The sequence below is a fragment of the Bos javanicus genome, chromosome 19 (genome assembly GCF_032452875.1).
Source record: "Bos javanicus breed banteng chromosome 19, ARS-OSU_banteng_1.0, whole genome shotgun sequence".
In the NCBI taxonomy this organism is placed as follows: domain Eukaryota; kingdom Metazoa; phylum Chordata; class Mammalia; order Artiodactyla; family Bovidae; genus Bos; species Bos javanicus.
This window is the reverse complement of record NC_083886.1, coordinates 12183712-12197729: the sequence shown is the minus strand read 5'-3', so window position 1 is coordinate 12197729 and position 14018 is coordinate 12183712. Positions and strand designations below refer to the sequence as shown.

Sequence of the window (14018 nt, the reverse complement as noted above, 5' to 3'; positions counted from 1 at the left end):
CAAGGACAATTCCTGTCATAATCATGTGTCTCTAGCACACAGCACAATCCCTGGTGCATAATAAATGTTGAATGGTTAAAGAAGACACTTTGCAGCGCAGCAGCTTACTTTCAGGAGGGAAGGTAAACTATATAGCATTTTCTCATTGATTAGTCACAGATGGATCACTTGCAATATAAGAAGGTAGAGATGCTGTGCTTACGCCAACCAAATAGGATGACAGATTTTCCATTTATGTAACTTGGCATAAATTTCTTAAACAATGTGCTTTCTTCTAGATTAAAAAATAATAACAAAGTCTGAATACCTGACAGGTGTTCGTGGGCTGCCAATAAATCTTCGAGGGGATCGGATTTTTGGTTCAAAGGAAAACTTTTCTTTCACGCTTTCAAGTACAGATGGAGCCACATATGTAAAACCCTGAAAGATAGTAACAGTGGACTACAGAACGTCGAGAAAATGTTTTTGCTCGGTCTCTGACACACCAAGATAATGATGTACACCTAAAATCACCAATGTGTTTACTCTCCAACCTCCTCAATCTCATTTCACACCATTACCTTCCTTCCAGCCATTTCTAGAGGCATAGACCCCAAGACAGCAGAATTCACTGAACCCCAAAGGCCAGCAAACAAAATTTCACTGTATTAAAAGAAGTAGAACAAAACAGGAAAAATACAGGCTCTACATTAAGATGGTAAATACAAAGATATATGCAGAGAGATTCTACTGTTTCTAGCCACATACATATAAGCAACTAATATTCTCATCCCCCCAACAGTTTCTCATTATTAGGCCAAAATAAAAATAGAATTCTCTAACTTGGCATATATGGTCTTTCTGGTTTTATGCCAATGATTGAATACACTTGTATTTTCCTGACAAATAAGGGCCAACACTGTGAAAACTATTAACTGTAACAGGCAATAATGCAGTTTGGTAGCCTTAGTTCTTTCTTGGACCTGGCTATTAGGTTACCAGCTATCATTTATCTTGCTGTTAATGTTCATCCCTTTAACAGTTAATCCTATACTTATCTTCCTTTCTATTATCCTTGTGACCTACAAGTAGGCATTTGACTTATTATAAAAAGACTCAATAAGGCTTTGGGTGAAGTCCTGAAGAGTGAGGTGCAATTCTATAGAGCACATACTTTGTGACAGCTACATGTGGACCACCAAGGCCACTTCCACATATGCTCTAGTGAGCTGAAGCTTAACCAGGAGGACCAGACTCTGCCTTAATCATCTTTGAATATCCTTTAATTCTATTAGGATTTAAACTACTGGAGGGTGGGTGGGAGGGAGGGTCAATAGAGAGGGTATATATATATATATATATACACACACACACAAACACACAACACTTACGCTGATTTGCACTGTGTGACAGAAACCAACACAGTATTGTAAGGCAATTATCCTATGGAATCTAGAAAAATAGTACAGATGAACCTATTTGTAGGGAAGGAATGGAGACTCAGAGGTAGAGAATGGACTTGTGCATACAGCGGGGGAAGGAGAAGGTAGGGTGAACTGAGAAAGCAGCTGACACATACACACTATCATGTGAAAACGGAGCTAGTGGGGAGCTGCTGCAGAACACAGGGAGCCCAGACTGGCCCTCTGGCGGGACGGGTGAGGGAGTGGCGGCAAAGAGAGGGGATTATATATGTAATTATGGCTGATTTGCATTGTTGTATGGCAGAAACCAACACAATACTGTAAAGCAATTATCTTTCAATAAAAAAAATACTGAACTGCAGTTACTACAGTCACAATCCCCAGATAAGTGGGCTGTTACTATTTTAAATTAATTTTAAAAGAAATCTTTGTGAACAGAATTCTGGCTACCACCTAAAAACGAATTGTTCTTATGTTCATTAGTTGTTCAATTTAAATAATTAAGAGAAGCTTAACAAATCGGAATGAAAGCTTAGCTCCATAACTTCTGCCACCACAACTTTGGATTTCTTTGTAGCAAGGTAAGATGTTTCTAAACTTTTTAATGGGGGAAAAAATTGTCAAACTAGCTAAAACTCTAACACCCAACTGAAGAAAAGATCTGTATGTTGAATCAAAGGTATAAATTCCACATCAGTAGAAAATAAAACTCCACATCATGAGAGAAAAAAAAGAAAGCAGCAACAGCACGGAAATGAATCATGCCTACTCCCCTAAATGAGAGATTTTACTAAGGGGGATACAGTAATTTTGCAAATCATGTAGACATAATGCATTCATCTTCCTTCTTAAGTAATTAAAATGCTATAAAATTATATTTTTCATTTATATTATACTACTCTGTAATCATACATTTACAGAATTATTACTATTCAGTGTTGTTTACTCAAAAGCATGCTGTACTATGGTGATTTAAGTATTATTTTACACGATTTCTGTTCCATGCTAACTTTAGAATTGACCCTCCGCCCCAAAAGATACCACACTGTGTCACATTGTGATTTGAGAATGAAGTTAATGGCAAATCCTGTGAACTAGCAAACAAGGGAGAAAAAATTTCCAAATGATTACTTTTCCCATATTCTATTCTCCCTACAGATAGTCCAAAAAGAAATACCAAAGGATAATGACAAATGACGAGGGAAACAAATGACATGTACTTATAGTAATAAAATAAGCACTAGGCAAATAATATGCATTGATGGTCATCAGGTATAAATCTATCATTTTTGTTGATCAAAATCTAGAAGTTTTGGTTTTCTATCTGGGGAGACAAAGTATAAATCAATATAGATACTTCCTCCTTAGGGTTAATTTGCTTACAATCACACATGAAGCAATGTATTTTGATGTCAAATATTCAAAATCAACAGATTAAAAATCCCCTACAGATAAAAATCTTTAGCAGTTTCAGGAATAAAATAGTTACTATGAGCCCTTCTCCTACTGCTATGGCTGTGTGGCTTTTAGTTAAGATGCTGAGCAAACATTTTAAGTCAGCGGCCTATTCAAAAAATGAATCATATACTCTGATTCTAATCGCTAAAATGGAATGCTGAGTTATGCAACATCAATTACTTATCAATGATAAGTCATAAGCGGATAACTTGAAAAAAACAACTCAGGTTATCTACATTCTAATTTTCTTATTGAAAAGGGCCCATCCTCATATTTAAATTTCCCATGGCTACACTGGAAAGTCTTTCACTTACCAGAAAGACCTGGTTGGCACTTTCACTGAGAGCTGAGTCATCTGGGCTGTCAACAGGTGTCTGACGTGTAAACTTGGAATCAAACTGACTCACATCCTCTTCTGATTGCTTTATAAAAAAAAAAAACAATTAGAAAATGGTGAACAGACTGTATTGCTGCTGCTGCTAAGTCGCTTCAGTCGTGTCCGACTCTGTGCGACCCCATAGATGGCAGCCCACAAGGCTTCCCTGTCCCTGGGCTTCTCCAGGCAAGAACACTGGAGTGGGTTGCCATTTCCTTCTCCAATGCATGAAAGTAAAAAGTAACAGTGAAATTGCTCAGTCGTGTCTGACTCCTAGCGACCCATGGACTGCAGCCTACCAGGCTCCTCCGTCCATGGATTTTCCAGGCAAGAGTACTGGAGTGGGGTGCCACTGCCTTCTCCGAGACTGTATTATACATAACAATCAATAGCATTACATGCATTAGAGAAGGCTCCAGATAAAGCTCTTTTCTCAGGGTCTGACTGTAATAGAAGAGTAGAACAGCCTGAGCTGGCACAGATTGAAAAATAAATACAACTATAAAGTATCAAAGGTCAAATGACATCTTTAGTTATCATTTCTATTAAAAATCTGAGAATAAATCATCCCCTCTCACAAAGCTTCGGTGTGCCTAGCCCAGTGGCTAAATCCCTTTTTAGAGACAATCTGCAAAATTGGCAAAGCTGTAAAAAACTTGAAGCAGAGTTTAAACACAAAGTACACTTATAACATGCTCTAGATAAAAGATTCTTCCCACAGCTTGTTTCATTCCTTTAAATTTCTCTAGGAGCAAGAATAATATTCTGCTCTGCCTGAGTGTATTTTCTTGTGAAGGAATATTATCACCTAAATCTGACTACGCGATCTGTTTCTTCTCTTTGGTGCAACACCAGACTCGTGGTTGTGTCAAAAGAACTCAGGAATCAGGCCTTCCCTGGTGGTCCAGTGGTTAAGACTCTGCACTTTCACTGCCCGTGGCCCAGGTTCAATCCCTGGTTAGAGAAGTAAGATTCCATATGCTGCACAGCATAGCAAAGCAAAAAAAAAAAAAAAAAGAGCTTGGGAACCAATAGGATGGAAAAGATGTCTAAAGATGAGAAAAGTTGAACAATAAAAATAACTGAAATGAATTAAAACTCAAATATGTTAAACAGCATGAATTCATAATTGTAGTAAAATCACATAATTCATTGGTCAATTTTGGAAGATGCTAGGGAACTAATTCATTATTTCACGAACTGGGAAAGAAAACTTTTATCCTGCCTTTTCTATATAAACTGTGCCTCAGGTAACCAAACAGCTAAGGTAAGAGTATCTTTTCACAGGACAATTCCAGCTAATAAAGAATGAATAATGATTATTAGACTAGGACAATTTTTCAAACCCTTAACAAAATCTTGGAACTAACTAGGCTCTAGATTCTCAGCCTTAGCACTATTGACATTTTGGACCTGATGACTCTTGTGGCAGGAGGCTGTCCGGTGCGTTACAGGATGTTTAATAGCATCTCTGGCCTCTACTCGTAAGTACCAGTAGCACTCCTCCCTAAGTTGTGACTGCTTGTCTCTGACATTGCCACATCAACCCTGGCTGAGAACCACTGATACAGGCAATGATTAATGACCACTAATATCACTAAAAGAAATGTTTAAGTACACATTATACCTTCTGATCAATATATATAGCACCAAAAATTTAATCTGAATCAGATCTAAACTAAATCTGTACTATTAGTTCTCAGAAATATGAGGAACAGGTGAACATGGCTGAGGACATGTCATGGAGTTAAAATCAGCAAAATCAAAATATGAGAAACTGCACAGGACATATGGTAAAGTTTCTTTAGTAAGTCCTCAAAGGAGGAATTGAGAGCAGATATCAGGTCTATCTAGTCAAAGCTATGGTTTCTCCAGTAGTCATGTACGCGTGTGGGAGTTGGACCATAAGAAAGCTGAGTGCCAAAGAATTGATGCTTTTGAACTGTGGTGTTGGAGAAGACTCTTGGGAGTCCCTTGGAGTGCAAGAAGATCAAACTGGTCCATCCTAAAGGAAATCAGTCCTGAATATTCATTGGAAGGACTGACTGCTGAAGCTGAAATTCCTGGCTACCTGATGCGAAGAACTGTCTCATTGGAAAAGACCCTGATGCTGGGCAAGATTGAAGGCAGGAGGAAAAGAAGACAGAGGATGAGATGGTTGGATGGCATCACTGACTCAATGGACATGAGTTTGAGCAAGCTCCAGGAGTTGGTGTGGGACAGGGAAGCCTGACGTGCTACAGTCCATGGGGTCTCAAAGAGTAGGACACGACTGAGGGACTGAACTGAACTGATCTATGGATCAGTTAAGAAACTCATCAGTTTCTTAAGACTTAAAAAAACACAGTCAACCTATACAGGTTTTGACTGAATCCTTATTGAATCAAAACAACAGGGAAAAAAAGAAACAACTAGGGAAATTGTTAGCTTTTTAGTTATTATGATAGCATGGTGGTTATGTTAATGTTTAAACAAGATGACCTGATAATTTTTCAAGCTGGGCAGTTGGTACATGAGGGTTTTACCCTGACGGTCATGTTCAAATTTTAAATTTTAAAATATATTGAAATTTTAAAGCAAGCAACCCCTGTGCTCCTAGGACCAAATAACCATCATCGTTATCCTACTCCTTTTCCTCCACTTCAAGAAACAGAAAAAGAAATTATCTTTTCTCAAATTCTTGAGATGGGAAAAAGAAAGAACTAATACACTAACTCATTCACTTATAAACATATTGTTATGGTTTGAATGGTGTCCCTCCAACATTCACATGATGAAGTTCTAACCCCAGGATCTCAGAATGTAACCTTGTTTGGAATGAAGGCCATTACAGATGTAACTAGTTAAGATAAGGTCATACTGGAGTAGTTCAGTTCAGTCGCTCAGTCGTGTCCGACTCTTTGCGACCCCATGAATCGCAGCACGCCAGGCCTCCCTGTCCATCACCAACTCCCGGAGTTCACCCAGACTCACGTCCATCAAGTCAGTGATGCCATCCAGCCATCTCATCCTCTGTTGTCCCCTTCTCCTCCTGCCCTCAATCCCTCCCAGCAGCAGAGTCTTTTCCAATGAGTCAACTCTTTGCATGAGGTGGCCAAAGTACTGGAGTTTCAGCTTTAGCATCATTCCTTCCAAAGATCTCCTTCAGAATGGACTGGTTGGATCTCCTTGCAGTCCAAGGGACTCTCAAGAGTCTTCTCCAACACCACAGTTCAAAAGCATCAATTCTTCGGCGCTCAGCTTTCTTCACAGTCCAACTCTCACATCCATACATGACCACAGGAAAAACCATAGCCTTGACTAGATGGACCTTTGTTGGCAAAGTAATGTCTCTGCTTTTGAATATGCTATCTAATCCAATGACTGGTGTTCTTACAAAAAAACAGAAAATTTGGATGCAGATCTACACACAAGGAGAATGCCACATGAACATGAAGGAAAAGACAGGATGATGTGCCTACAAGCCAAGAAATGCCAAGGACTGCCAGCAAACCACCAAAGGCTAGCAGATAAGCATGAAACAGTCTCTCATAGCCTGTAGCAAGAACCAACCCTGACAATACCTTGATCTTGAACTTCTAGCCTCCAAAACTGCAACATAGTAAATTTCTGTTTAAGCCACCTAGTTTATGACACTTTGCTATATGAAAGCAAATTCAAAATGGGCTGAGTTAAGCAAAACAAAAACAAAGCAAGAAAACTCAAAGTCCCAATTACTTAAATGATTTTATTATTTTAAGCAACCAACTTAAAACCAGTTAATACAGTCATCAATTGCTGCTGTAGTTCCTTAAAAGACTGCGCAGAATACAGATTGTGAAGAGAAGAGAGGATAGGCCAAAGGTTTTTGTATCATTAATATTTCTAACTGGTCTGAGATTTTCTTATTGTAAAAAAAGTACCAGGTCTCTCAAATTACATGCTTTCATGAATACACACCAAAAGAGGTTTGAAGGGGGGCTCCACCTTCCGAGCCAGCAGTTCTTCCCAGTTAATATGTCTGAAGAATGGATGAGCCTGGGAAAAAATGAAACAAAAAAAGCAGGAAGAAAGATTAAGGGGAACAGACTTCACTGGACTGACAAATTAACAGACTATCTGAAGTTACCAATCACAAAATAAGATATACTTCTGAGCAACTACATATAACCTTCACAAATATATAAAATTGGCATTATCTTCCCCTCAAATAACCAAACATGCCAGTCCCTACTTGAACTTCTCCAGCATCCCCAGGACCAGCTCCAAGACGAGAAGCAGCATTTCTTTTCAGCAGCTTTTAGGAAGGAAAAGAAAAACACTGATGAACTTAATCAAACTGAGTATTTTTTTCTTTATAGAATTTGCAGGTCTATTTTGCCTTGAGAACATATGCTTTATTAATTACTTCCAAATATTGTCTGGGAATAAAAAGAAAAGAAAGTCTTTAAATAAACACATTTGTACTTTGGAAGCAAAAACTGTAAGCTTTTTTGTCAACATCTGTGTATGATTCTATATTCAAAATATATACTCAGTTCTGTCTATTTAAATCCTAGTAGTTGAGACTTATGCGTTGAGTGCTAATTTTAGAATCCTACCTTTTTAAGCAGATCTCTGGCTTCTTGCGTGAGGTAGGGAGGCAAATTGAGTTTACATTTGAGGATTTTGTCAATTGTTTTCTTTCTATTCTCCCCAGTGAACGGGGGCTAAGAAGAGAAGAGAGTAAGAAAAATTAGCATAGAAAGAATATCAAATTTTAAATAACAGAATTATCCATTTCCTGAATTAGTTACACAGAGATCAGAAATGTATGCTGTGATGTGGGATGACTGACCGCTAAAGAGCTGTAGTTTTTAAGCAATGGCACAGAGAAAAAGCAATGTCCTGGAAGGAACTGGTTTTCCACCATTAGCCTGGTGTGATAATGGGTGAGCCATTTGATTTTATGCTTCACTTTGTCCATCTATAAAATAAGGGCAATAATTGTTTTGCCTCTGATTCATAGGACCACAGGCCATGACATAGATCATCTAAATGAAAATACTTCAAAAAGTACAGATGAAAATACTTCTAAAAGTACAGAGGCCCATAATACCACTAATTAAGCATTGCTAGTGTTAGATTTTTTAAAAATAACTTCATTGAAAAATAATTTCATTGGTAACATTTTCCAAAAACAGACATTATCTCTTCCTGTAATGACTTTGTAACTACTCGGCACAGATCATAATACATGCAGCTTTTAACTGTGCACCTACTGCTCCAGTCAGCATGTCATACATTAATGCTCCCAAACTCCACCAATCCACAGCACGATTGTGGCCACTTCTCATCAAGATCTCAGGGGCCCTACAAAGAGAAAAATAATACACCTAAACAGTCCACTAGTTGCATATCATCTGAATTAAAATTTCTACAAGATACAGAATCAAATAGTGCAACAGAAAATTTAGCACACTTATTACTTAAACCAGGTAAAAGTTAGCTATTACCCCCAAACCAGTAATATTTCTTTCAACATGCAGCTCACATGTATTCTATTGTTCCACAAAAGGTGTGTGTGACTGTTCCGTCATGAATAGATTCTTTGCATAGTCCAAAATCTGTTAGTTTGACGTGACCTAGAAGGAAAGATTAAAGATGGTTATTCTGAGAATTCTAAGTACGTGCAGTGTTTAAATGTTTTCATACAAGATAATAATCTATCCTTTCATTTTAATTTTTCTGCCTTAAATTTATTTTTTGAGATCAAGAACTAGCAATGTTCCATCCAAAAATAAGGATGCTAATTTGTGAAGGGTAAGGCAAAACTACTTTTGCCAGTGATATAATCTATCTTGTGGGAAAATAAATATGAGAAAAAGACAAAACAGCTTGTCTAAGGCTCCAGCTTTACTTTATACCAAAAATCCTTTATCATCCTGAGCAAGTAAGTCCTGGGAAAACTTGATGAAGTCTGGATTAAGTATACAGACCCTAAAAAAAAAATATTCTGCATGTTTTAAACAAAGGTGAGGTGTGACACTGTACTTCAAATATATTGCTTTTATCACCATGAACTGTGACCTAACTGTTCTTAAAACAGTCTTAGTCACTATAACAAGTTAGCTTATTCTGTCAATGCAGTTTGGAAAAAGAAATGAAATTGCTACATAGCATGGAACCATCATTTCTGATCCAGAAAGTAAAAAACTCATCACCTTATACAAAGAACACTTCAGTTCAAGTTTAGTCCTACCGACCTGTCATTAGCTATCCAGTGGTTCAGCAACCCCAGGGACCCTACTATTGCAAGTTTATTTCAAGAAAAGGCAATGGACTATTAACTCACATGTAAATGTGTACTTCACTCTGACACAGAAGAAGAAATAGGACATTTCCACAGAATTACCTGATACACTTAGGTTATGGATCAAAGAAGCTAATTAATCACATGCCTATTCTATCCCTTGTCTTAGAATTTAGAATCTAAATCTGAGGCAATGAGGACAGAACTGGGAGAAAGGAAGATACATAGATATCCACGACAAATGTGGTTAAATACAGCATTTCTTTAAAAAAAAAAAAAAAGGAGAGGGGGAGAAGAAAAGAGAAAAACCCCACAATTTGAAACATTTATTCTGGCATCGGTTCTCCATAAGCCATTTTCTGCACGAGCATTAACTACCTCTTGTGTCCTCGGATAGACACCTAAGGATCAGCAGCTGCCACTAACCCCCAGATACCCGGATTGGCTGGCTGCTCCTCTGGGATGTGAGTGAACTGCCAAGTCTCCCCAGCCCAGGTTACTCTCACATAAGCTGAACTGTCTGTACCAACATGCAGTTACAATCAAGGTTCACTCGGCTGTACCCACAGCTGTATAGAATATTAGTCTGTCTGATTCCTACATTTGTTACAAACAGCAAGAATAAACTGATGCCTACTAAACATTTTATTTCCAAAGTATAATCAAATGGTTTGGTTCAGTTCTAATCTCCTTCTCTTTTATATAGCATTAATAAAATTTATCATAAAAACATTGTTTCTAATATTTCTGTATTTTCATCATTAAAGAAAACTCGATTTATAAAGTTAAGATTCACTTTCCAACTTAAGAAACAAACCAAAATTAGTACTTGGACTGGCTTTTGGCTCACCACACTTTATGTAAGGATTTCAAAAGAAGGACAAAGCTATAAAGAGTAAAGGTTAAACTAGAAAAGGGAGTTGAGTGGCCAGTTATCCTCAACTCTTTTCAATCTCATTAACCGTAAGTACAAGCATCATGATGCTATAAATTCTGAGGGAGGAACGTATAGTAACAGACACATGAATATGGGGCTTTGAAAATGACCATGAACCTGTGTGGGAAGATTTTAAGATGATTATTTACTATAGAACTGTTTACAGTATATCTCCACCTTGGTGATTAAGCATGATATTCTCCGGCTTCAGGTCTCTGTAGATGATCCCCTTTTGATGTAAATGCCCCAAAGCCATGGAGATTTCTGCCAAGTAAAAGCTGGAAACAAAAGTGATTTAATAAAATTAAAAAGAATAATCCACTCAAAGCAGTTTATGTTTGGAGCAAAATTCCTTGAAAGAAATAGACATGCACCAAAGACCAAATTAGTGGGGGTGGGTATGGGGAGAAGAGATGGCATAGGCTGCTGCCAAAATGCATGGAGACATTTATGTTTCACTTGTTTAGTGAAACTATAACATGTTTTATTTCATCAATAAAACATCTTGCTAAAACTGCAAAGAAGTCCAGATTATGCCAAACTGTCATTGGTCATGTTTTGTTCTGTCTATGTGGGAACTGGGCCAATAGTCATTCAGATCAAAGCAAATTTCTCCCACCCACCCCCAATTTTTAAATTCCATAGGAAATAGGAACTTCATTATTCTCCGAGATCAAGCCTTAGTTTAAAAAATACCTTATAACCTGACCCTTAAAAGCCCACTCATCCCTTACTTAATACAGCTGCATATTTATATACAGCTCATGCCCACAGTATCTGCCCTCCCTCTTGCCAGCCAGCCCACAACTATAAATTGTGTGACACTCAAATTTATCTACCTCAAAAGAATAAAGGGCTGAGTCAACCCTGTCTGGATTCGAAAAGCACAAGGCACTGCAATACTGGCTGCATAACAATGTTGCAATCCTGCAGATTACTCCAGGATGGAGAGGGTGTGTCCTAGAGAACTGAGGCAGTTTCACAGCCAGCAGGACCACAAACACAGCCTCCAACACGGCTCAGAGAGCCTCCTCCAAAAAAGGGCACTTCATCCCTAAGGCTCTTAAATGCAGCTTCTGTGTTAGAAAAGGCCTGAAATTAAACAATGGAATGCAGTTTGGTAATTAAGGTAGAAAAAAACATTTAAGTGTTTTCTATTCAATTAATGTGTAGGATAAACTGATTTATTGTTACCCAGTACTGTCATCTCACAAAAGGGTATGTATATTTTTAATTTGAAGCAGATGCCATCTTAAGAAATAGAAGGGTAGATCCCATCCTGGCCACTGAATCAATCCACAGATGATGTGTGCAGACTTATCACCTCCCTAAGACTGCACCTTGGGAACTGGAAAGTCTACAAAAAAAAGGAGATGGTTTCTGATACTTTCCATGGGTCCACACATAAAAGTTTCACTGGAAAACCACACTCACCCAGAGCCAAGGCAGGCAGCTTACCAATTCAAGGAAATAAAGCCCCAGTGAGAATGGTTCTGTTAGGAACTGGTGTGAAGAACGTTCCACCCAAGGCCTGGGGGCAAAGGAATGATGTGATCTCTAATAGCTGCCAAGACCCAAAGCTGCTTCTCCCCATTGAGTCCTAAGTGACTGACTGGCTCCAGAACAATTTACTGGCTGCCCAAAGTGGGAACAGGACTTTGCTTTTAATTATAGGAATTATTACCTGAATTCATGCAACCACAAAAATTTCACTTACCAGGCTGTGTCTTCCATAAATATTCCTTCTCTTTCTAACTGCATAAATAATTCTCCTCCTGTAAAGAAAAGAAAAAGACATTAGAAATACAGCAATCTTTATTTCCAACAATCCACTTCTAATGAGTGGGTCTGTGCTTTCCTCTTAACCATAATTAAAAGACATCAACCCTTTAAAAATAAAAAACAGATCCTAAAAATTATAGGTTTAAAACTAAGTCCTCAGGATTCCATTTTTAGCAGTGTTCTTCTTATGTGAAATACACAAGTTTGGGAATTCTAGGTTTTACATCTATAAACTTCAAAATATTTACAACAGATTTCAGACTTGAGGTTAAAAAAAAATCTTGATTATAGCTTCTCTAACATTTCACCGGTAAGTAGAAAAATGTTAATACGTAATTAAATCATCCTTGCAAATTAGTGAATGCCCACATTCCACATTTTTAGAACTTTAAAACAGAATGAATTTGTCAATGTCTTAGGTAAATAGTATGGCATGATGTGAATATCAAAATAAACAATGTTACGATGTTAACAAAGTGTTATAGTCTACTAGATAATCTTAGAATCCATGGATTCTAATGAATCCATGGTCCACAATTATTTAAATAAAAGAATAGATAAATTTCTTTTTTATAATGGGGGAGAACAGAAAGCTCTTTGTTACAACAGAATGCCAAATAAATGAAGGAGGCATGATGGAATAAGAAAAATCACTTGGCAATCATCATAGTTAACTGTTTCAGGCAAGAATCAATGGATGCTAAAACTATGTGAAAGCTTGATGAGAGATGAGATATTTGTATCTCCTTAAGCTACTAATTAAAAAAGGAAAAACTTCATCAAAAAAACCACAAAAAACTTCACCACCTTATATGTATGATCAAAGTTAAAATCAACAGTAATGGAACAAAGATACAAATCTTATGTACTTCTTGCTCTGATACACAGAGAAGGACAGGACGCCACTTCGATGGTCCTCCCAAAAATGCATAACCTGAGTCTAATCCTGAGGAAACACCAGATAAACCCAAACTGATGCATTCTACAAACTAGACTTCAAAACTGTCAAGGTCGTGAAAGACAAAGAAAGACTTAGGAACTGTTACAGATTATGGGAAACTAAGGAAAGAGATTACTGCTATCAGTGTTAATTTCCTATTTTGATAATTTTAGTAGAGTTATGTAAGATACTGTGGTTAATTTCAGAAAATTATACACTGAAATATTTAGGGATAAAGGGAAATCAAGTCTGCAACACTCTCTTAAACAGTTCAGAAAAAAATTATGTATAAACACATATGTGTGTTTATACGTCTATAAACATATTTATGTATATATATATCTATATACACACCTGCATATATACATATACAGAGAGGGAGAAAAAGGAATGATGAAACAAAACAACTGTAGTAAAATGATAGCACTTGGGGAATCTAGGTGAATAGTAGGTGGGAATTCTTTGTCTTACGTAAGCTGCACCTTTTTTGTGTAAATCTGAAACTATGTTAAAATAAAGTTACAAGAAAAAAGGGTAACAGTCCCCAAAAAGTTATTAAATTGTGCAGCTTTCTATTCCATGTTACAGGCTACTGTGAAATCTGTTTTTCAGAAAACTCAAGTGTGTTTGCTGAAAGTAGATACCTGCGATCTAAAAATGCTATGGGGTGCCATGAATTCCTAGGAAGGGGTAAGTCCTGGAATGAGTGGGAGATTTCCAATGTAAAACTGAAAAATCTATCTGTAGAATTACATTAAACAAAAAACACTTCTGTTTAAAGATGCAATACCAAAAATACTCATTACCTTAAACAATATTCTAAGTTTTCCTTTTCAGTTAGTGGTTTATTG

The 14018-nt window shown here is 37.3% G+C and overlaps 1 protein-coding gene across 4 annotated transcripts in view; it reads right to left on the bottom strand.

Annotated features, from left to right (window-relative positions):
• The window catches only part of RPS6KB1 (ribosomal protein S6 kinase B1), a 40438-nt gene that overhangs the window by 4428 nt on the left and 21992 nt on the right, over positions 1–14018 (bottom strand). For 3 of the 4 annotated variants that reach the window (XM_061390193.1, XM_061390191.1, XM_061390192.1), the window contains exons 6-14: positions 12163–12220; positions 10623–10723; positions 8750–8840; positions 8478–8568; positions 7818–7925; positions 7451–7513; positions 7177–7254; positions 3176–3283; positions 308–420 (exon numbers count right to left, since the gene is read on the bottom strand). In XM_061390193.1, the coding sequence (XP_061246177.1) occupies positions 308–420; positions 3176–3283; positions 7177–7254; positions 7451–7513; positions 7818–7925; positions 8478–8568; positions 8750–8840; positions 10623–10723; positions 12163–12220 (811 nt within the window). Of the gene's footprint in view, positions 1–307; positions 421–3175; positions 3284–7176; positions 7255–7450; positions 7514–7817; positions 7926–8477; positions 8569–8749; positions 8841–10622; positions 10724–11302; positions 11538–12162; positions 12221–14018 lie in introns of those variants that run through there. The other variant, XM_061390194.1, reaches the window with a different exon arrangement.